Raw genomic sequence first — 23,953 nt, 5'->3', positions numbered from 1 at the left:
CTCCTCCATGCTTCACGGTGGGAACCAGGCATGTAGAGTCCATCCGTTCACCTTTTCTGCGTCGCACAAAGACACGGTGGTTGGAACCAAAGATCTCAAATTTGGACTCATCAGACCAAAGCACAGATTTCCACTGGTCTAATGTCCATTCCTTGTGTTGTTTAGCCCAAACAAGTCTCTTCTGCTTGTTGCCTGTCCTTAGCAGTGGTTTCCTAGCAGCTGTTCTACCACGAAGGCCTGATTCACACAGTCTCCTCTTAACAGCTGTTGCAGAGATGTGTCTGCTGCTCTGTGTGGCTTTGACCTGGTCTCTGATCTGAGCTGCTGTTAACCTGCGATTTCTGAGGCTGGTGACTCGGATGAACTTATCCTCTGCAGCAGAGGTGACTCCTGGTCTTCCTTTCCTGGGGCGGTCCTCATGTGAGCCAGTTTCTTTGTAGCGCTTGATGGTTTTTGCGACTGCACTTGGGGACACTTTCAAAGTTTTCCCAATTTTTCGGACTGACTGACCTTCATTTCTTAAAGTAATGATGGCCACTCGTTTTTCTTTACTTAGCTGCTTTTGTCTTGCCATAATACAAATTCTAACACTCTGTTCAGTAGGACCATCAGATGTTTGTCCACCTGACTTCTGCACAACACAACTGATGGTCCCAACAACATTTATAAGGCAATAAATCCCACTTCTTAACCTGACAGGGCACATCTGAGAAGTGAAAACCGTTTCAGGTGACGACCTCTTGAAACTCATCAAGAGAATGCAGAGAGTGCAAAGCAGTATCACAGCAAAAGGTTGTTACTTTGAAGAAACTAGAATAAAAGGCGTATTTTCAATTGTTTTACACTCTTTTGTTTAGTACATATTTCCACATGTGTTATATGTTTAGAGACACCTAGGTGCGAGTGAGGCAGCTCTTCACTACATTTTCTACTTATTTTTGAATACAAAAGTAAAAACGTCTGATTTTAAAAGGCTTTTATTTTGAAATTATACATCAGATGGGGTTGACATTTTCTGGTTGGGTTCCGGAGGTGTCCCTTTGTCATCCAGAAAAGAGAGAAGTCACTGGAAACAGAGAGCTTTTAAGCCATAAGCACGGCAACTTAGTGGGACAACAGTAAAAATGTGCTTTTTTAATAGGCTTTTATTTTGGAATTAAACATCAGATCGGGTTGACATTTGCTGGTTTTGTTCCAAAGGTGTCCTTCTTCCACCCAGAAGTGAGAGAAGTCGCTGGAAACAGAGAGTTTTTCAGCATTGCATAATGTCCCCAATTATTACTGATACATTATTTCTTTTTGCAAATGCAGCGGCTGGTTCAAACATGGGCCGGATGTGCGCTTTTATTGTGAAAGCAGCACGTAAATGGGTGTACCATAATGTCTTGAGCTGTCGCGCACGTGAATATGTTGTGTGGGCCGGCTGTTCGAAGAGCCGGCGAGCTTTACAGCGGTTCATTACCGCAGCAGGATCTCAGAAAGAAGCGAAGAAAAAAAAAGAAATTACGTCTGTGCAACGTAAGAACAGATTATATCGGATGGGGGCTCCGACTTCATGTTAAATGTATATCACTGCCATATTAACAAAAACTAAGTTGCCTAAAAATAATTTCATACTCCGTTTAACACAACCATATATCAACACAAACACACTGACTTAGCTGTCAAATCGCTGCTTCTGTTCTCAGCCTGTTGCGTAGCAGTGGATTTCCTCTCGGATTATTTTCATCTAACAAATTATTCCACTGAACGAAGCGCGCACAGCTCCCTTTTAACTTCCGTCTTTCCATTTCTGACGCTGGATCTTCAATATCCTCAAGCTTTGCAATAGCAGGCAGCTACAAACCGTGTCTTAGCTTAAATGGCTAAGCTCATCAGGAGCTGCGTCGGACAGACCATAATATCCCGCTGTCAGAGTTGGAGCCGTTACCATGGTAATAAACGACCATGGGACTGTGTGTGTTTGACAGAGAACAGAGCCTCCATTGACTTGTACGGGGTTTTGTCGTTTTTCGCAATTTATGTCGTCATTTTAACTCAGAATCCCACTAAAAATAATAACGCCCTTCTCGGGATCAAGCTGCACATTTTGATACCACCTTTGTCGGGGTGCACCAGTGGTTGGGGCTGCATTCAGGATGAAGTAAGAAGACTAAATAATAAAGAAACACCTTACTGGGTGTAGAATATAGGTTCCTGCCATGCATTGGATAGGCAGGCCCCAATTACCACAGTAAAGTGTTTCTTATGTTATTTTAGATTACATAACTCAACATTTTTAGTGTTTTCCGTGACATGGTTGATGTCCGGCTGTGAGACCGGAAGTGTCGGTGCTGCGGTGGCCAGCAGGGGGAACCAGAGAGCAGGAAGCGCTGAGGCTCCCAACCTGCCAGCTGCTGTTTTCCTGAAGTCTGAGCGGATTCTCTGCAGCGAGCTGTTCTGGTTCTGTTTTGATGACGAACCGAATGTGTTGATTCGGAACCAGCTCCAAACAGAACCACTCTGTGAGTATGTGCAGCTCCTGATCCGGGTCAGCCTGGTTCTGGTTCTGGTGGGGGTTGTCCTGAAAGTTGATCTCAATCCGGATTTAATCTGTTGAGCTGCGTCAGGAAGGTTCTGGATTCAGAACCTCAGCCCGGTCTGCTGGGACATCAGAGGTTCTGGAGGGTTCTGGTCCAGAACCACTCCGGGTTTCTGCTGAGGTCCTGCTCATCTAAACAGTACTGCAGAGATGGTTCTGATTCTGGTTCCTCCGTTTGAGCATTTTCAGACTGGGAATGTTTGGATCCAGGTTCTGCTGGTTCTGGTTGGATTGTGTTGCTGTGCGGGCAGCAGCGATTCGGGTCAGAACCGGTCCGTCCGGTTTCAGAGGCGGGACGGGAATGTTTGAGTTGGAGGGCGGGTCCAGCAGGATGTCCTGGACCATTGAGCCTGCTGGAGCAACTGGGCCAAACCAGAACCTCAGGTCCAAACTGCCAGCTTCACTCTGGTGGACCAACAGAACAGAACCATTCAGAACCTGGCAGGGAAAACAAACCCAGTTCTGGGTTCTCTGGGTGAAACCAGAACCAGAACCTGGATGTGTTTTGTATTTTCTCTCAGAGGTTCTGATCCGAAGCTACAGCAGATGGTTCTGGCTCTGAGCAGACCTGTTTGGGTCTTAGGTGGTTCTGTGTGGTTCTGGTTCTGATGTTGTTGTGGTTTGTTTCAGCTGATGGATGCTGAGAGCGGAGCGGTTCTGCCTGGAACCGGACCAGTGGGTCGCCGGCCCGGTTCGATCGGCTTCAGCGGCCCCAGAGAGCCCCTGCAGGACTGGGTGGTGGACCCCAGCTGTGTGAGTGGATATTAAAAATCTGTTATTAGTGAACAGGTGAGTTCTCAGGTGTGCTGTAGAGGAGTTGGACTTTATTTGGACGTGATGGAAGGAGACGATAACGATCCGGCTGCAGACCAGGGTGGCAGCAGCAGGGGAGGAAGGGGCGGAGCCAGTTAGTGTTACAGTGAAGGTATGCAGACCAGGTGATAGACAGTACAGATACACCCATCCTCTTTACCTGAGTAGAAGGATGAAGATGGGCGATGTCTCATTGAAGGCGGTGAGGTTTGACCTTAAAGGGCCGGTATCCTGTCAAATCGACTGCTTTGATCTCTGTTTTTCCCTGACTTGTTGCTTTGATTACTTCATGTTTGACAAATCCTCTAATCTCCATGGCAACCATTAAGTTGCGAGCGCCTGGGTGGACCTAGCCCCGCCTCTGAGGCGTAGCTCTTTCAAATTAGCCAGCAGCAATCAGCAAACAGCTGCTGAGCTCATGATAGGAGCTGCTGCTCAGAGCAACGCTGGTAAAAACATTAAAGGGTTAATAAAGGAGCCATGTTGGGATGACTTCCTGGAGGCGGAGCTTCAGGAAGAGGAGGTGCTTCTTAAAGAGACAGAGACCCAATTTCAATTAGTTAAATTGGAAAGTCAGTCATATTTAATTTATATAAAGCATTTTTATTAATCCTGAAGGTAACTTAGTTACTTGATTGTGCTATAAAACTCCACTATGTGCCTGAAAAATACCCGATACTGCCACTTTAAGGTGGAAGCTGTGCCAGTGAATAAAATTTTTCTTTGTGTTTGAGAAAATGAGACGACCATGACCTGATCTCCATGACAGTCTGACAGGAGGTGGGCTGGGAGGAAAGGCAGAACTGGGTGTCGTCAGCATAACGACGGATATTAATATTATATCTGCTGAATATGTGGCCAGGATGTAGATCTGAGCCCTGGGGAACACCTGCAGAAACTTAGACTGGATTATCCACCTTATTCCTGAGAGGGTTACTGGGGAAACGATTATGGGTGTTACTTCCGGCGGCTAGTGGAAGTGGCATTATTTCTTTGTAATTTGTAGGATTTTTTGCTAATCTATATTCATGATAGAAGTTACATCTCTGTTTTCGGTTATAAAATATTTAGTAAAACTTGTTCACAGACACACCGTCTGCTGTCAGAGAGCTGCTCAGTGCAGAGGATCGTAATTGTGAGTTTAATCAGGGGAGCGACAGGAACAAGATCGTTACATTTTGTAACGTAATGACCGTGAATTAGCATCGCTGCTAGCAGCTCGTTTCTCTGAAGAGCTGACAGGAATAAAGAGAAAGCAGAGAAGCTGCTCAGAGTCTGAGCTGCTGTTAGCGCTGACGGTGTAAAACACCAGAACTACATAATATCAGCTGGTGTGATGTGAATTTTATTTTTCGTTTGAATTTAAAAAATAATAAAGTTCATGATCTGAGTCTCTATCATTATGTTTGGGGCAGCAATACTTTTTCTATAAGGCAAAATAAACTATCTGGGTTCATTTAGTCCATCAGAACCAGAACCTTGAGGTTCTCCGTTGCTGACCGCAGCTGCTGCGCTCCAGACCGTAATACGGAGAATCTCCCACTGGACCAGAACCGAACCGAATCACACATTAACCCGTTATAGAGAGCAACTTTCCACTGGAAAGAGTCGTAAGATGCCCTTGTGAAGCTCGGGGAACTGTTGTGCTGTTCTCTAATAATCAGATGAACTTTAGTTTGTGGCAGCAGCAAATTCAAGAAAACCCACATCTGCATCTGAAGCAACTGAGTCAGTGAAGTAGCTACATGCTAGTGCAGGTAGCTACTTATGCTATTGCGACGTGAAGAAATGCAGCTATTTCTTCAAGTCGTCATCCCTCCCCGCAATAGCTGCAGGTAGCGGTAAAACAATATTGTCACATTTAAGCTTTGATCACTGGGGTTCCCACATATTTTATAGCCTAAAAGCTCTGACGAAAGCCGGTTAGCGTTAAGGTAACATGTAAACAAATGGCAGTTCCGGCTTGTGGCGAAAGTCGCACCCATAATTCACGCAAAGCATCATGGGGCATAGGAATAAGGTGGATACAGGACACACTGAAAGGTACGAGGAAGAAGGATGCTAATGGACGCTTAGCATCCTTCCTCCTTATCCCGGAGGATAAGATGAGAAATGGCGTCAATAGGAGAACAGTCAGTGAGTTTCAGCGTGAGCATTATTAGTGGAGGCGAAACTCCTTGGTGTTAGCAGGGAGTATTTTAGCTGAAAGGCGGTCTGAGCGTGCTCAGTTAGTCTTCACATCCTGACTCCTTCTGGGCCGGACCCCTTTCTCATCCGTCCTTACTTCCTGTCAGGTGACCTTGGATGACAGCGAATCGGAGGATGTTCTGCAGGCTGTCGACCCCAACGAAGTGTTCGGAACTGGTACCGGGCCCGCCGACACGTCGTCTGAGAGTGACAGCGGCATCTCGGAGGAGACCCCTGTTGCAATGGTGACAGCAGTAACCACGGCGACCAGCCAGCCAGCCCCAACAGCAGTCTACCAGGTGGTCTATGACATCAGCTCTGTGGGCGGAGCCAAACCTGAACCCGGTCAGGAGAACATCATCTCCATCGAGCTGGGTAGGTCCAGTTCTGACCCGGTTCTCACTCAGTCCACATGATGATGTCATTTGACAAAGTCATCAACTCACCTCGTTTCCTTTTTCTCCGCCCCCCATCACTCCACCTCTCACATCGCCCCGCCCCCTCCTCCAGATGAATGGAGTTCCCAGCTGCTGTTTTCGGACTCCTGCATCTTCAGCGACTTGCACGCGGTTTCGTCTTCATCATCATCCTCTCCATCTGACGGCGGCCGGAGCTCCGCCCCTCTTTCAGGTAGAGACCAGGTAAGACTTCCTGCCAGTGAGTGTCATCAGAGGGCGTCTGAAACTGGAGGACTCACTCTTCTTCTTCTTCAGGTGCCGCTGTTCCCTGACCTGCGGCTGACAGAGGAGGAGCAGAAGCTGCTGACAGAGGAGGGCGTGTCCCTGCCCAGCAACCTTCCACTCACTAAGGTCCATTTGAAGATTACATTTTTGGAAAACCAGGGTTATTTTCACCACTGCACTTCCTCAGTTCAGAGTAGGGCTGAAGCGGTTCCTCGAATGATTCAAGTTCCTCAATTATTAAAATTTCTCGAGGACATAATTGAAGCTTCGTTCAATTATGTTTTATTATTCAGCCACCGTGTTCCGGCCGGGTTGTTATTTGCGTTGTGCAGAGCTCTGACTTCCACCTCTGAGTTGTTGACAAAAAGCTAAGTGTTAGGAGCATAACATCCGATTTTCCAATTCGGCCTGGGGGATTTTATTGATTCATGATAATGCCCAGGTTTTCGTCATTTTTTGGGGATTTTAAGCATCCTTAAAATGACTGGCGTGATACCTGGAGTACGCCAGCCTTTCTCCTCCTGGAGCGCGGCGGGTGAGCAGATAGACTGAACACGGCGGGCGGCTGTGCTTTAGATGAACCAGAACATTTATTTCATATCATCCCGGTGGAGAGTAGCTGATGGATGAGTTTCTGTGACGATCGAAGGTGTCAAATCCCGTCGCTAACATGAACACAAAGCTATAATGTTTGGGCAAGGTCAGCGTTCATCTATTAAACTGAATGGAGATGAATACATAAATCAAAAACTGGAGTATTGACATTTTTATAAGCGTATGTGAGCCTGCCTCTTTATTATTAAATTGAATAGAAGTTCAGATTTTTGTATAGATTTTCTTCAGGTTAACTTAGAAAGTGAGCTGTTATTGTTACAGGTTAATTTTCTAAACTACAGAAAAGTAACTGTTAGGGATGCTCAAATATGAAAAATTGGACTGATGTTGATATCCAATAGTAACACTGGTGTTATGCTAGATTTACCAATATTTTATTTTATAATTTTTTTATCCGATTACTCGATTAATTGTAAGAATAATCAATAGATTACTCGATTACTAAAATATTCATTTACAACAGCCCTAGCTGAGAGTGATGTTGGCCAGTCCAGGGCGGCCATCTTGTTTTGGAGTTTGATTTGGTCTGATGCGTTTCTCTCCCCGTAGGCTGAAGAGCGGATCCTGAAGAAAGTCCGCAGGAAGATCCGGAACAAACAGTCGGCTCAGGACAGCCGCAAGAGGAGGAAGGAGTACATCCATGGCCTGGAAAGCAGGTACCACTGGGGGCCAGCAATCCTTGTGTTGCCATGGTAACTAGTGAGCAGGATTAGTTCAGAATGCTCACTGTCATAGCAACAGTGCCGCCTAGTGGCCTGACCTTGCTGTAATGTAATGGAACTATTTATGTGTAAGGTTACATTGGAGTAGAACCAGGAAGTGACGTATGCAGGAGAGACGTTAGAGCCGCGAGCACACTGTTCAGCAACCCGAGAATAGACCCTTTTCACATGACGTCACACAACCTCCGTTTTGGCTCGAAGCTGTGTATCCTTAGTTCCGGTGTACATAGTAAGTAACGATAAAGTTGTCTATTTCATATATATATATGTAAAATGGACACATATATCTATATATATCTATACAGAGACATATATATAGAAAGAGAGATTTAGATATATATATATATATATATAGATCTACAGGATCTACAGCACTGACATTGGGATGTCATTCGGACTAGAGAAGTGTGGCCGGATGGTTACAAAGAGAGGGAAGGTCGTCCACACAGAAGGGGTCTCACTCCCAGAGGGAACAATAGCAGACATAGAGCACAGCTACAAGTACCTGGGAATACCACAAGCAAATGGCAACCTCGATGAGGTCACAAGGAAAGGAGCCACAGCCAAATACCTCCAACGAATAAGGCAAGTCCTGAGAAGCCAGCTCAATGGCAAGAACAAGATCCGTGCAATAAACAGCTATGCCTTACCAGTAATCAGATACCCTGCCGGAATAATTAGCTGAAGAGATGAAGGCCACGGATGTTAAGACTCGGAAGCTACTAACCATGCATGGAGGGTTCCACCCCAAATCCAGCACCCTGAGACTGTACACAAGCCGTAAGGAAGGAGGCAGAGGACTAGTGAGTGTGAGAGCCACTGTCCAGGATGAAACATCCAAGATCCATAAATACATCAAGGACAAAGCCTCAACGGACGATGTGCTCAGCGAATGTCTCAGACAATGGGGAACAGAGGACGAGGTGCTGGAGGAACCATCATGGGAAGACAAGCCCCTACATGGGATGTACCACCGACAAATAACTGAAGTGGCAGATATCAGGAAATCCTACCAATGGCTGGAGAAAGCTGGACTCAAGGACAGCACAGAGGCCCTCATCCTGGCCGCCCAGGAACAGGCCCTAAACACCAGAGCAATAGAGGCTCAGATCTACCACACCAGACAAGACCCAAGGTGTAGGTTGTGCAAGGAGGCCCCTGAGACAGTCCAGCACATAACTGCAGGGTGCAAGATGCTGGCAGGGAAAGCGTACATGGAACGACATAACCAAGTGGCGGGCATAGTGTACAGGAACATCTGTGCAGAATATGGACTGGAAGCCCCGAGATCAAAGTGGGGAACACCCCCAAAGGTGGTGGAGAATGACCGAGCTAAGATCCTGTGGGACTTCCAGATCCAGACAGACAAGATGGTAATGGGGAACCAACCGGACATTGTGGTGGTGGATAAAGAACAGAGGAAAGCCGTTGTGGTGGATGTAGCAATACCAAGTGACCACAACATCAGGAAAAAGGAGAAACTGGAGAAATACCAGGGCCTCAGAGAGGAACTGGAGAAGGCCTGGAAGGTGAAGACCACAGTGGTGCCTGTGGTCATCGGGGCCCTCGGGGCAGTCACCCCCAAACTGGAGCAGTGGCTCAAACAGATCCCAGGAACAACATCAGACATCTCAGTCCAGAAATGTGCAGTTCTAGGCACAGCCAAGATACTGGAGGAGAACCTGAAGCTCCCAGGCCTCTGGTAGAGGACCCGAGCTCAGAGGATGAAAGAGACCACCCACGGAGGGTGAGAAGGGAATTTTTATATATATATATCTGACAGCATATGTTGATCAGACAGAACACCGGAGCATGGAGTTTACAGTCTCTAAAACATTTGCCTAAAATAAGATTTGAAGATAGATCACGATTTGCAAACCAATTTTCTCTGACAACAAAATCTAAATTAGACAAAGGCTAGAAATTCTTCACCGAACAAAACCTGTTTGACTATGAAGGTAGGTATTTTTGTTTTGCGTAACCGTTAGCTTAGCATTAGTGAATTTTGTTAGCTAGCTAACTACTGACATAACTGTTCCTTAACCAGAACGTTTTACTGTTTTTGAACTATAACGTTTTAGGCTCTAATCTTGATCAGATTCTTAAATTATAGACTGGAGTTGCCACTCATCCCATAAAATAGGGTTTGTTTGTTATAAGCAGAGATGTCCGGTGCTGCCGCTGCTTTGTAATGCCTTCCTCTAATCGGACCACTTTTTCAGTAACGAATAATCTAACGAGCTCGTATTTCAAATCCAGTAATCAGATTAAAGTTATTTTTATGTCCTTTATTTTCCATTAATACAGAAAATGAACCTCTAAACGTTACATCACTGACAGGCGGCGGTGTATATGTTTCCTAACTGTGGCTAAAGCTGCTGCTAGCTGGTTTACTCATGATCGGAGGCTGGTTGGAGAATGGTAAATTGACAATGACTAATAACGGTTATCTAACACGTAAACGCTGTTTTATAAAATACAGAAAGTGAACCTCTAAACGTTACAGCGCTGACAGAGAGTATATTTTTTCCTAAATGTGGCTAAAGCTGCTGCTAGGTGGTTTACTCTCCGATCGGAGGCTGTTTATTTTATACACAGTTAGAGAATGGTGAATTTACAATGATTAATAACAGCTATCTAACACTTAAATGCTGTTATTATTAAACTTACCTTTTATTATATCCTTAAGATTATGAGAATGCGGGAATTTTTCAGCTTGGTTCCCAAGGCAAAATCACACCGGAAGTAAAGATACCCAGGTTTGAGTTATGGCGGCCATTGTCTGACGTCACTGTGAAAAGGGTGTTAGTGTTATGTTCAACATTAACGACGTTCAAACGCAATACCGGTGACATCCTTGATTCGACATAACACTACACTTGCTACCATCTTAATGGTTCTGACCCGGTCTGGTTCTATCTTCAGGGCAGCGGCGTGCTCGGCTCAGAACCAGGAGCTGCAGCGAACCGTGGAGCAGTTGGAGAAACACAACGTGTAAGATGATTCCTCTGGTTCTGATCCGATGTTTTCCTGCTGTAGATCCAGGAGCAGACTTACACTAACGCTCTGCTGTTTATGCTGAGCGCATTAGCATTAGCTTCCACTAAATACCATGTCGGTATTGCGGTTTAGCGTTAGCAAGCTAATGTTCATGTTGAGCACATTAGAGTTAGCATAGCTAGCCTTTTTGTTGGCGGTAGCCTCCAGGAACTGTGTTACGTCAATCCGCGTTTCCCCATCAGATACGGTTCCCCCTTCGTCTTCTTGCCGCTCCGCCCCGCCCACGCGGCAAAATAGGCGCGTGCTCGTGATGAGCACTGAGAAAGCACGCGCGTGGCAAGCACGCGCTTGTTCGGCGCGCTTGTCTGAGGAACTACGGACACCGTGAAAGCTCAAACAACATGTTTCGGCAAAGTTGTCACACTTTCTTCACGTTTTTGCGGGAAACTAATAGTAATAATACTAATAATTATAATAAATATAATCAATATATATGTTATACATATTATGATTATAATAAATAATATATATTTTATACATATATTAAAATTATAATACATAATATATGTTATATATATATATATATATATATATATATATATATATATATATATATATATATATATAATAATTATAATACATAATATATGTTATATGTTATAGTTATAATTATAATATATATATGTTGTATATATTATAATTATAATATGTTGTATATATTATAATTATAATAGATAGATAGATAGCATAATGCTATATGAATTAAAAACAGGGCAATGCAATTTAATGCTCAATATTACCCATCAGATACCGTTTTCCCTGTTTTACAGTGGGGGAACGCTATCTGATGGCCATAAATCTCCCATCACATACCGTTTCCCCTGTTTTAAAGTGGGGGAACGCTATCTGATGGCCATAAATCTCCCATCAGATAGCGTTCCCCCTGTTTTACAGTGGGGGAACACTATCTGATGGAGACATTTCACCCATCAGATAGCGTTCCCCCACTTTAAAACAGGGGAAACGGTATGTGATGGGAGATTTATGGCCATCAGATAGCGTTCCCCCACTGTAAAACAGGGGGAACGTTATATGATGGGAGATTTATGGCCATCAGATAGCGTTCCCCCACTGTAAAACAGAGGGAACGCTATCTGATGGGTGATTTTAACATAGGGGGAACGCTATCTGATGGGTGAAATGTCTCCATCAGATAGTGTTCCCCCACTGTAAAACAGGGGGAACGCTATCTGATGGGAGATTTATGGCCATCAGATAGCGTTCCCCCACTTTAAAACAGGGGAAACGGTATGTGATGGGAGATTTATGGCCATCAGATAGCGTTCCCCCACTGTAAAACAGGGGGAACGTTATATGATGGGAGATTTATGGCCATCAGATAGCGTTCCCCCACTGTAAAACAGGGGGAACGCTATCTGATGGGTGATTTTAACATAGGGGGAACGCTATCTGATGGGTGAAATGTCTCCATCAGATAGTGTTCCCCCACTGTAAAACAGGGGGAACGCTATCTGATGGGAGATTTATGGCCATCAGATAGCGTTCCCCCACTTTAAAACAGGGGAAACGGTATGTGATGGGAGATTTATGGCCATCAGATAGCGTTCCCCCACTGTAAAACAGGGGGAACGTTATATGATGGGAGATTTATGGCCATCAGATAGCGTTCCCCCACTGTAAAACAGGGGGAACGTTATATGATGGGAGATTTATGGCCATCAGATAGCGTTCCCCCACTGTAAAACAGGGAAAACGGTATCTGATGGGTAATATTGAGCATTAAATTGCATTGCCCTGTTTTTAATTCATATAGCATTATGCTATCTATCTATCTATTATAATTATAATATATACAACATATTATAATTATAATATATACAACATATATATATTATAATTATAACTATAACATATAACATATATTATGTATTATAATTATTATATATATATATATATATATATATATATATATATATAACATATATTATGTATTATAATTTTAATATATGTATAAAATATATATTATTTATTATAATCATAATATGTATAACATATATATTGATTATATTTATTATAATTATTAGTATTATTACTATTAGTTTCCCGCAAAAACGTGAAGAAAGTGTGACAACTTTGCCGAAACATGTTGTTTGAGCTTTCACGGTGTCCGTAGTTCCTCAGACAAGCGCGCCGAACAAGCGCGTGCTTGCCACGCGCGTGCTTTCTCAGTGCTCATCACGAGCACGCGCCTATTTTGCCGCGTGGGCGGGGCGGAGCGGCAAGAAGACGAAGGGGGAACCGTATCTGATGGGGAAACGCGGATTGACGTAACAACTGCACTTCCTGAAGGCAGATGTTCCGGTTCTAGCTGTGGCTGATGATACAGACCAGGTTCTGAGCCGTGCCGTGGTTCTGTTTCCTCTCAGGTCCCTCCTGGCTCAGCTGCAGCAGCTCCGCTCCCTCATCAAGCAGACGGCCAGTAAAGGAGCGCAGACCAGCACCTGCTTACTGGTGAGGAGCTCTGAGAGGTTCTGTGGTTCTGATGGTGTCGGGTCCGCTGTGCCGGTTCTGGGACGCTTGGGGAGTCAGAACCGCTTTCTGTTTGTCCTCAGATCCTGCTAGTGTCCCTCAGCCTGATCGTCCTGCCCAGCTTCAGCCCATTCAACCGCCGCCCGTCAGCCGACGACGACTACAGAACCGCCGCAGGTCGGTTCGGACCTCTCGCCTGCTAGCGGTTCCACTAAGACGCGGTTCTTTGGAACGAGACGAAGCCGAGGGTTAGGTCAGCCTGCCGGGTCGGAACCTCAGGAAATAATAATTTTTATTTTCTGCAGTTGTATCCAGAACCATCCTGACGGATCCAAACTTCTCCAACCCGGCGGACGACGGCGCCGGTTCCGCTGCACGTTCGGACTCATCGGTGCCTCCTGAGCTCAGCCAATCAGGGCCTGCAGAGGGGACAGCGGCACTGCCGGAGCCAATAGGAACCCTGGAGAGCTTAGCGGGCGCTGACACCAGCCAATCACAGAACGGGACGGCTGCTGTTGCCGTGCAGACTGGACGTGAGCCGGGGAAAACCGGACACGCTGATGAGATGTAACCAGAACCTCCAGCAGGGGCCGCCAGACTGACGCTGAGCAGCTTGGAGGACTGGTTCTGTTGGATCAGAACCAGAACACCGAGGTTCTGGAGTGCTACCATGACCAGAATCGGGTTTTAAAGTGGATCCAGCTACCAGACAAGACTTCACCAAGACTGTTTTTCTCTCTGTTGGACCAGACCTGGGACCGGAACCGACCTGTTTTATGTTCATCTTGTGGAGAAACGCTGACCTGGGATGTTTCCGGGTTGATTTGTGGGTTCTTGTTGTTCAGTAAATGGTGTGATGCTGCAAACAGGTTCTGACTCTGCTCCGTTGACGTAACCATAGTAACAATAATACCTTAGCACAAAAGATTCCTCTATTGTTTCCAGTTTCAACACGTCCATCTGCTCAGTCTCATCAGCTACATGAAATCTTGACTAAAAATTAAATTTCAACATTTTTCATCCTGCAGTGTATAAAATACAGCTGAACACTGAAAGATTTACTTCCTGTTCGCATTAATACGCACAATGTACCCAAAATCAGAAATAACAAAAAAATTTCACCTTGTTTATGCCAATATATCGTATCTAGAAGAATAAGTCATTCTAAATATATTTCTATTACATAATCCAGCTCAGGAACAAAATTACTTCGTTTTTCAGCTCATTGCTTCAGGTGTATTTCACTCTCTGACCTCTAGATGGAATCAAAGCACTTCCGATGGAAACTTTAGGGTGAGAGGAAGACAGATCAATCAGGACACATAAGGCCTGGTCCGATCCTCTCCATAGATATAATACAGGTTCTTCTAAATAAATTAGCATATTGTGATAAAGTTAATTATTTTCCATAATGTAATGATAAAAATTAAACTGTCATATTTTAGATTCATTGCACACCAACTGAAATATTTCAGGTCATTTATTGTTTTAATACTGATGATTTTGGCATCCAGCTCATGAAAACCCAAAATTCCTGTCTCAAAAATTAGCATATTTCATCCGACCAATAAAAGAAGTGTTTTAATATCAAAAAGGTCACCCTTCAAATAATTATGTTGAGTTATGCATTCAGTTCTTGGTCAGGAATCCTTCTGCAGAAATGACTGCTTCTCTGCAGCATGGAGGCCATCAGCCTGTGGCTCTGCTGAGGCGTTATGGAGCCCAGGAGGCTCCGATAGCGGCTTTAAGCTCATCCAGAGTGTTGGGTCTCTCAACTTTCTCTTCACAATATCCCACAGATTCTCTATGGGGTTCAGGTCAGGAGAGTTGGCAGGCCAACAGCAACACCATGGTCAGTAATACCAGTGGTTTTGGCTCTGTGAGCAGGTGCCAGGTGATGCTGAAAAATGAAATCTTCATCTCCATAAAGCTTTTCAGCAGATGGAAGCATGAAGTGCTCCAACATCTCCTGATAGCTGCTGCATTGACCTGCTCTTGATAAAACCCAGTGGACCAACACCAGCAGCTGACATGGCACCCAGACCATCACTGACTGTGGGTACTTGACACTGGACTTCTGGCATTTTGGCATTTCCTTCTCCACAGTCTTCCTCAGGGTCCGCTCACCTCTTCTCGTTGTGCAGCGTTTTCTGCCACACTTTTTCCTTCCCACTGACTTTCCACTGAGGTGCCTTGATACTCTGGGAACAGCCTATTGGTTCAGAAATGTCTTTCTGTGTCTCACCCTCATGCCTGAGGGCATCAGTGATGGCCTTCTGGACAGCAGTCAGGTCGGCAGTCTGACCCATGATTGCGGTTTTGAGTAATGAACCAGGATGGGAGTTTTTAAAGGCCTCAGGAATCTTTTGCAGGTGTTTAGCGTTACTTTGTTGATCCAGATGATGAGGTTAATTGCTCGTTCAGAGAACCTTTTCATGATATGCTAATTTTTTGAGATGGGGATTTTGGGTTTTCATGAGCTGTACCACAAAATCATCAGTATTAAAACAAAAGACCTGAAATATTTCAGTTGGTGTGCAATTTTTATCATTGCATTATGGAAAATAATTAACTATCACAATATGCTAATTTTTTGAGAAGAACCTGTATAAGCATAGACCCTCATGGACCGCTCTCGCCTATTGTCGCTGACGAGATTTAGGGCGGCCATCTTGGAGCGGTCCACCACTCCACTCAGCGTTATGTGTTTAGCAGCACAATGACGTATCAGCGGATTTAATCGATCATAACACACTTTGTTACTGTAAACCATATTCAAACATCTATCAAAGCTACATTTATAAACAATTGTATTTTTAAGTATGTTTTTAATACATAGTTCATCATATTTAAATATGCTTAGTGGCTATAACAATAGAATAGGAATGGAATATTCTGATATCGATGTATGAAGAGCATATTACAAAGCACACAGCCGTTCATAGTTTATTTAATACATTATTTAGTAATATCAATACATATTTATATAACTACAAACACTAATAAATAAAGATTAATAATGGCACAAAAAATAATGATTAATAGAGAATTATATATATATATATATATATATATATATATATATATATATATATATATATATATATATATATATATATATATATACATATATATATATATATATATATATATATATATGTATATATATATATATATATATATATATATATATATATATATATATATGTATATATATATATATATATATATATATATATATATATATATATGTTTTCCAGCTCCAGAGATTCAGCAGCTGATTGAGTCCAAAATCCAGTGAGATCCATCCATCCTGCAGTGAATCCGTCTCTCTTTATAGATTTCTCCCTCTTCTTCCTCACATCGTGTCTTTAGGAAACTTTCAAAACAAAAACGGAAGATTTAGGATGTATCTTACTTTGACAGAGTGAAAGAATATAAATAATAGTCTTTACCACCTGTGTAAACTTTGCCGGTGAATGTTATAACACATAATATAAGTTTTATAATATGTGTTATATTGTTTCATTTGTAATATTAGCTGGCCAATGGAAGAGATGAAGGCCACGGATGTTAAGACTCGGAAGCTACTAACCATGCATGGAGGGTTCCACCCCAAATCCAGCACCCTGAGACTGTACACAAGCCATAAGGAAGGAGGCAGAGGACTAGTGAGTGTGAGAGCCACTGTCCAGGATAAAACATCCAAGATCCATAAATACATCAAGGACAAAGCCTCAAAGGACGATGTGCTCAGCGAATGTCTCAGGCAATGGGGAACAGAGGACGAGGTGCTGGAGGAACCATCATGGGAGGACAAGCCCCTACATGGGATGTACCACCGACAAATAACTGAAGTGGCAGATATCAGGAAATCCTACCAATGGCTGGAGAAAGCTGGACTCAAGGACAGCACAGAGGCCCTCATCCTGGCCGCCCAGGAACAGGCCCTAAACACCAGAGCAATAGAGGCTCAGATCTACCACACCAGACAAGACCCAAGGTGTAGGTTGTGCAAGGAGGCCTCTGAGACAGTCCAGCACATAACAGCAGGGTGCAAGATGCTGGCAGGGAAAGCGTACATGGAACGACATAACCAAGTGGCGGGCATAGTGTACAGGAACATCTGTGCAGAATATGGACTGGAAGCCCCGAGGTCAAAGTGGGGAACACCCCCAAAGGTGGTGGAGAATGACCGAGCTAAGAACCTGTGGGACTTCCAGATCCAGACAGACAAGATGGTAATGGAGAACCAACCGGACATTGTGGTGGTGGACAAAGAACAGAGGAAAGCCGTTGTGGTGGATGTAGCAATACCAAGTGACCACAACATCAGGAAAAAGGAGAAACTGGAGAAATACCAGGGCCTCAGAGAGGAACTGGAGAAGGCCTGGAAGGTGAAGACCACAGTGGTGCCTGTGGTCATCGGGGCCCTCGGGGCAGTCACCCCCAAACTGGAGCAGTGGCTACAACAGATCCCAGGAACAACATCAGACATCTCAGTCCAGAAATGTGCAGTTCTAGGCACAGCCAAGATACTGGAGGAGAACCTGAAGCTCCCAGACCTCTGGTAGAGGACCCGAGCTCAGAGGATGACAGAGATTCAGCAGCTGATTGAGTCCAAAATCCAGTGAGATCCATCCATCCTGCAGTGAATCCGTCTCTCTTTATAGATTTCTCCCTCTTCTTCCTCACATCGTGTCTTTAGGAAACTTTCAAAACAAAAGCAGAAGATTTAGGATGTATCTTACTTTGACAGAGTGAAAGAATATAAATAATAGTCTTTACCACCTGTGTAAACTTTGCCGGTGAATGTTATAACACTTAATATAAGTTTTATATGTGTTATATTGTTTCATTTCTAATATAGGCCCTTGTGTCAGATAATCTAAGTCAATGTTAGAGAATAATTAATTTCTTTATATTAACAGAATCTCAGTTAGCCTTCATAGCGGGGCTGAACCCGTATTACACCAAGCACTGTAGCTAATATTAGCTGGTATCTCGCCGGTGTATGGAAAGCCATTTGCGCCAAAATTGAATAAATAAATAAATGGGTTAAATAAATAAAAAATGAGTAAAATAAATCAAAAAATGAAGTAAATGAGTGAAATAAATAAAGAATTTGTTAAATAAATAGTTTAGCTTTTTCATTAAACCAATTTTTAATTTATTTATTTTTCATATTATCAATTTCCCAATTTCTCTTTTTCATTTATCTATTTGTCATTTATCCCTTTATCCATTTACCCATTTTTCATTAATCTATTTTTCATTTGTCCATTTTTCATTTATCCCTTTATCTATTTACCCATTTTTCATTAATCTATCTTTTAATTTAACCATTTTTCCATTTCCTTTTTCCATTAACCCGATTTTCTATTTCCCACTTTCATTAATCAATTTCTCATATATCCCTTCTTTATGTACCCATTTTTCTTTAACCTATTTTTCATTTAACTTTTGTTTGAAAAACTTTTAATTTTCCCATTTTCCAATTTCCCTTATTCATTTAGTATTTCCTTATTTTCTTATTTATCACATTCTATTTTCCCCGCTAAACTTAGGGGGAAAAATAAATGCAAATGAGGAGTGGCACGTCATCAGGCTACAACTTCCCCAATTGGTTGGTTAGCGTCACACCTACTTTGCTTTCCAGAAAGATGGCGACCTACTAACGGGTTATCAATAAACATAAGCTCATCAACTTCATTAGAAAATAGTGTTATTACTCCTGACTTTATTTTTGTGTGGCCGCTCAGACAGAACGTGTTTCAGCTGGCGGCTCTGATGGACTCAGAGCTTCACCGTCGGGGTTTTTTTATAGTTTGGACGAAGCGGCCGCTGAAGTTGGCTTACGATTGAAGGTTCAGGACGCCTTCGTAGCTACCAGCTGCGATTCAACTATAAGGAGCAGACTTGACTGTACATCGTAAGTGAACTGCAATATCCAGTGGCAGCTCTACGGAGCATCGAGCTGAAAGAATGACGGTGCCAAGCCTTGGAGATCTGCATCGGAGGCCATCTTTCAGACATGCACCGCTGCTGTCCGTCCAGGATCCTCCGGTTGCCCAGACGGTAAGCTAACGCTGATGTTTTCCAACTATAGTCATATTTGTAACCAAACCTGAGGCCAACAGGTGTACTTTTGATCGCCACCAGGTCAAAAGTACAGCTTGTTTTTGCAGCACATTCATTAATGTTTCTATCGTGTATGTTTTCAGATGTTAAGCTGTCACAGCAGACCATCCTGCAGGCCTCTGGTCTCTGTTTCCAGTGGGCTCACAGCTTCAGGGTGACCAGAGACCTTCACCTTTCTGGAGCAGGAACACCCGGCCAAATGCACTGGTGACACATTTAATTTAAAAAATGTGGCTGTTCTTATAGCATTGATATGCAAGAACCATCTACTGTTTTTAATAATAAAAATATATATATTATGAAATCTGTGTTCCTTCTCATCTGTGTAGTTCTAATTTAATCAAATCTCATGTTTTCACATCCCAGAGACAATAAGATGGATAGTTTGTTTGTGGCTTTAACCCATTCATTCCAAATTTTTCCCAAACATGTAAATATGAAAATCCGATGTCATTGATAGCCCTTTGAACTAATCAGGGAAATAATTTTAAAAATTGTGGAAAAGTATGTAAAAAAGTGTGTTTTATGTTCGGTCACAATTGTGACCGGTGGGATAATATGGTGTTCTAATACTAAGATGAGCTAAAAGTGCTTTTTCCAAATAGACATGATCATAATATGTGAACATTGTTTCTTTAGTAGAATATATCTTGCCACAGCATTACTTTAGTGCAACATTTGCTCTGTAAAGTACAAATTTGACTATCAATATATTCTAAACCAAGGTAAATTTGAGTGCTTGAGTGTTTATGCATAATTATATTGAACTTCAGTCAGTTGTAGTGTCATCACAGTAACATAGATCATAAAGATAACATCTACAGTAGAGGCTTTCATTTATATTTCTGAAAATTATGAACATTTGTCACACTGTCATAAAGTAAAACTCAATAGACTTAGTCCAGGGGTCTCCGTCTCCAGGATTTAGGGCCTGTGTCATGCATCTTTTCCATCCGCCTCTGCTTCAGCACACCTGAATCAGGTGATAAGCAGGACTCTGGAGAACTGGACTGCATACTGAAAGGGTGATCCATTTAATTCAGGTGTGTTGGACCAGGAACACACCTGAAAGTTGCAGGATACCGGACCCCAAGGCCTGGAATCAAAGGAGAGTAGTATGGCTCCTTCTCACCATTTGGTGACTTTGGTTTTCTTCAATTTTAGGTTATTTCATCTCTTTCTTACTTTCCATGTTCTTTCTTGAAGCACTCAGTGTGCAATAAAACCTTGAATTTCTCCAAGGCATGGGTGGTGCAAAAGCAACAACTGGAACAACATCTCTGGAAACGACTCTTGCATTGACTGACCAGAAAGTGTCTTGGTTACATCTCGTCATAACTTGAAGAGAAGTGTCCATTTGAGATCTACTTCCATGACCTGCTGGCCTTATACCAAACCTTTGCATAAGATAATAAGCCATGATGAGCAAATCAGTTGTTCCTCCTACGACACATTTGTAAAATAATATCTGAAAGGTAAATGGCCTGTACTTGTGTAGTTCTTTATCAAGTCCAAATGACCTGAAAATGTTTTCACCACATTCACCCATTCACACACCGACAGCAGTAAGCTACTATATTGTAGCTACAGCTTGCCTGCCACAGTTTGACAGAAGTAAGGCAGTCATACACCGGCTCCTCCACCAGGGTCCTCTGAATACCACCGGCTGGCATGGTGGCTGAATTGTCCTCTTGATCAAGGTCACAACTACTGACACAAACAAAGTGGGGGTTCCAGCAGGCAACCCACCAGGTACAAGATAAACTCCAACCTCCTAGGCTACCGGCACCGTTTCAGGTGTGCTTTTGGTATGGACCATGTTGAGAACGAGAATCTCAATCGATGAATCATAATTTGTATTGACACACGGAGCATAAAATCAGCCAAGAAAAGCATTCAGACTTTACTTATTTTATTAACTTTCAGCGCTGAAAGGAGACGCTTTACCATTACATCCGAGAAGAGTTTCTAAAAAAGTCTGTGCAGCGTCTGAGGAGAAGGAGGAGGGTAGCTGATTATATGGACTGAAGACACTGCCTGAAATCACACCATGTCTCTGTGGCCTGATAAGTTTCTGTTTTCTCGTGAGAAATATGCTTTAGTGTCTAACAGAATCAAAAATGTAACTCTTTACTATGGGCCCTTTGTCTAACAGCGTGTGACTCTTTCTCGGCCTGGTAAAGCATCTCAACAACCACCATCACTTCTTGGACCTGACCATGACATTGAACCTGGAGGGGGTTTGGTCATAAAGGTCTACACCTCTCATGTGCTCATTGATCTAGTTGACATCAGTCTCTATATAATTCTTCATCTTTGTTTCCATTAGGAAAATATTGTTGTTTTTCTAGTGGATCAGCAGTTTCTCATCTTGTGTTGGAACCTCATTTGGATCCTCTTTAAAGGGTACATCAAAGAGACAGCTGTCCCTTCGTCATAAACTTTTGCAGGTGGTAACAGAGTACCACATGCCTGATGAAGGGTCAGATTATCCTCTTTTCCCATGAACTGATCATATGCATTCAAAATCAGGCATGGAAAATGGCCCATCTTCCCCTTATAGTCCATGTTTAAGCCATCACTATCAAAATCAGTAAGGGTTCCATTTTTCTCACAACTACATTGTTGTATGCTTTGTCTGGCTATAACAAAGTCCAACAAATCAAGAACCAAACTCAAAATTAATCTTAAAAAGGAAGAAGTTAGGAATTGGAAGAATATGGTATGTATTTAAATAAGTGGACCTATTGGTCAAACGTATTCTCCCACCTGTCACTATTATGACCGTCAACATGTTTACACATCCTGCTCACACACCTAACAAATTTTTATAAATGCAAAGGTGAATATCATAACTAGACACTTTAAAGATGATGTGCACCAAAAATCTTTGTTGTATGTTTATTTAAACATACATTGCTATCCTCTTCTTTGGGAGGTTTGTGGCACTCTTTTTCTCGCCGAGGTGCAACCAAGATTTAATCAGCTCTAGTCATGTGATAATTTAGTCTAAACATGTGATACTGCATAAGTATTATCCAAACACTAAACTTTGAATGTTTGCTGAACATTAACTGAAAATTTAATCAGCAAGCTTTTTAGAGTCCTTGAAAGTGAAAAAAAATTCATTTTTCCTCTGATGTTTGGGTGAACTCTTCTCTGCGGAGGTCGGCCAACTCTCTGGTTCTTCCTGAAGGAGATCCATCAGGAGTTCTGGTGCTGCTCACAGTGCAGACGGTTCTCCTCCCTGTTTGCCGTTGTCCCTCTCTCAGCCAGAATCTCCAGTCATTTTTCTTGATCCTTGAATAAACATAACAGAATATGTTCTGGGTGTTATTTATGATTCGTTTGTTAATTAAAACAATGTTTAATATAAAAATAAGATTAATTTATTTCCTTAACAATTCCTTCTCCTGTTCCCTCAGAAGGAAAGAGTTTAGGACTCACTAATTACATTTACTCAAATATAGTTGAGTAACTTTTTGAAACTCAAATGAAGTTTTAGGAGTACCGTTACTATGCTGAACTTTTTACTTTTACTCAGGTCATTTTATTATGAAGCATCACTATTCTTATTTAAACACATTTTTTATTTTGTCTTTAAAAAACTAAAAATTCCGCTGAACTTTATATTTTGAGCCCTCTAATTGTGTAATTTTTTAAGATATGAAATAATTGATAACTTGATCAGTTACTCAGTACTTGTATACTTTTTACCAAATGCTTCTTTACTCATGTGTAATTTCTTATTCAGCTACTTTTTACTTAAACATGTAAGTAAGAGATAAACATGAGTAAAAACATGTTTGGAGTACAAATTATGGAACAGTAACCAAATGTTGAGGCACATATGTTGAACAAAAACAGGGAAACTAAGGTGGCCAAGTTATACATCCACAAAGAACTACTGAAATGAATAGTCATAATTACTTTATATGAATACGACATGCATGCATGTGGGCCACACTTGGCACATTTCAGGGATGTAACCAATAGGGACAGATTTTAGCAGGAGTTCAGCTTTTATCCATTCTGCATTCTGTACCCTCACTAAGGTCACTGTATTCAGGTAGTCTGTTTACAAACATCAGCGTTAATTTACCCCCACATTTTTTAAATTAAATGTGTCAGCAGTGCATTTGGCCGGGTGTTCCTGCTCCAGAAAGGTGAAGGTCTCTGGTCACCCTGAAGCTGTGAGCCCACTGGAAACAGAGACCAGAGGCCTGCAGGATGATCTGCTGTGACAGCTTAACATCTGAAAACATACACGATAGAAACATTAATGAATGTGCTGCAAAAACAAGCTGTACTTTTGACCTGGTGGCGGTCAAAAGTACACCTGTTGGCCTCAAGTTTGGTTACAAATATGACTATAGTTGGAAAACATCAGCGTTAGCTTACCGTCTGGGCAACCGGTGGATCCTGGACGGACAGCAGCGGTGCATGTCTGAAAGATGGCCTCCGATGCAGATCTCCAAGGCTTGGCACCGTCATTCTTTCAGCTCGATGCTCCGTAGAGCTGCCACTGGATATTGCAGTTCACTTACGATGTACAGTCAAGTCTGCTCCTTATAGTTGAATCACAGCTGGTAGCTACGAAGGCGTCCTGAACCTTCAATCGTAAGCCAACTTCAGCGGCCGCTTCGTCCAAACTATAAAAA

General features: G+C 42.7%; 1 protein-coding gene and 3 long non-coding RNA genes across 6 annotated transcripts in view; 2 read left to right on the top strand and 2 right to left on the bottom strand.

Annotated features, from left to right (window-relative positions):
• LOC148154933 (uncharacterized) overlaps positions 1-1,787 on the bottom strand; it is a 4,969-nt gene extending 3,182 nt beyond the window's left edge. The window contains exon 1 of the long non-coding RNA XR_015765587.1: positions 1,658-1,787. This is a non-coding gene — a long non-coding RNA (uncharacterized LOC148154933). The remainder of the gene's footprint in view (positions 1-1,657) is intronic.
• Positions 1,788-1,799: 12 nt separating this feature from the next.
• creb3l4 (cAMP responsive element binding protein 3-like 4) lies at positions 1,800-14,017 on the top strand. 3 transcript variants are annotated; one of them, XM_088013713.1, is made up of 10 exons: positions 1,800-1,934; positions 3,212-3,334; positions 5,689-5,956; positions 6,092-6,222; positions 6,295-6,390; positions 7,429-7,535; positions 10,527-10,595; positions 13,049-13,133; positions 13,235-13,328; positions 13,457-14,017. In XM_088013713.1, exons 1-10 carry the CDS (start codon positions 1,932-1,934, stop codon positions 13,720-13,722), a joined length of 1,242 nt encoding a protein of 413 aa, XP_087869839.1. In that variant the 5' UTR covers positions 1,800-1,931; the 3' UTR covers positions 13,723-14,017. The 3 variants fall into 3 exon arrangements, with proteins under 3 accessions (XP_087869839.1, XP_087869840.1, XP_014834637.1); XM_014979151.2 differs by lacking the exon at positions 1,800-1,934 and adding an exon at positions 2,331-2,504; XM_088013714.1 differs by lacking the exon at positions 10,527-10,595.
• Positions 14,018-17,754: 3,737 nt separating this feature from the next.
• Positions 17,755-19,596, top strand: LOC148154932 (uncharacterized). Its single transcript, XR_015765612.1, has 2 exons — positions 17,755-19,229; positions 19,376-19,596. It is a non-coding gene; the product is annotated as an uncharacterized LOC148154932 (long non-coding RNA).
• Positions 19,597-21,628: 2,032 nt separating this feature from the next.
• LOC148154931 (uncharacterized) lies at positions 21,629-23,704 on the bottom strand. Its single transcript, XR_015765611.1, has 2 exons — positions 23,395-23,704; positions 21,629-22,592 (listed from the first exon to the last, which is right to left on the bottom strand). It is a non-coding gene; the product is annotated as an uncharacterized LOC148154931 (long non-coding RNA).
• Between the last annotated feature and the right edge of the window lie 249 nt (positions 23,705-23,953).

Source organism: Poecilia mexicana, unplaced genomic scaffold (genome assembly GCF_051168715.1).
Source record: "Poecilia mexicana isolate PSO_F unplaced genomic scaffold, ASM5116871v1 scaffold_16, whole genome shotgun sequence".
Lineage (NCBI taxonomy): Eukaryota > Metazoa > Chordata > Actinopteri > Cyprinodontiformes > Poeciliidae > Poecilia > Poecilia mexicana.
Note: the sequence above shows the minus strand (reverse complement) of the source record. Positions and strands in the feature narration are given on the sequence as shown.

Coding starts and splice junctions, on each gene's coding strand:
- creb3l4 (XM_088013713.1), top strand. Junction 5,957..6,091: donor CATCATCTCCATCGAGCTGG/GTAGGTCCAGTT, acceptor CCCCTCCTCCAG/ATGAATGGAGTTCCCAGCTG. Junction 13,329..13,456: donor CGACTACAGAACCGCCGCAG/GTCGGTTCGGAC, acceptor TATTTTCTGCAG/TTGTATCCAGAACCATCCTG.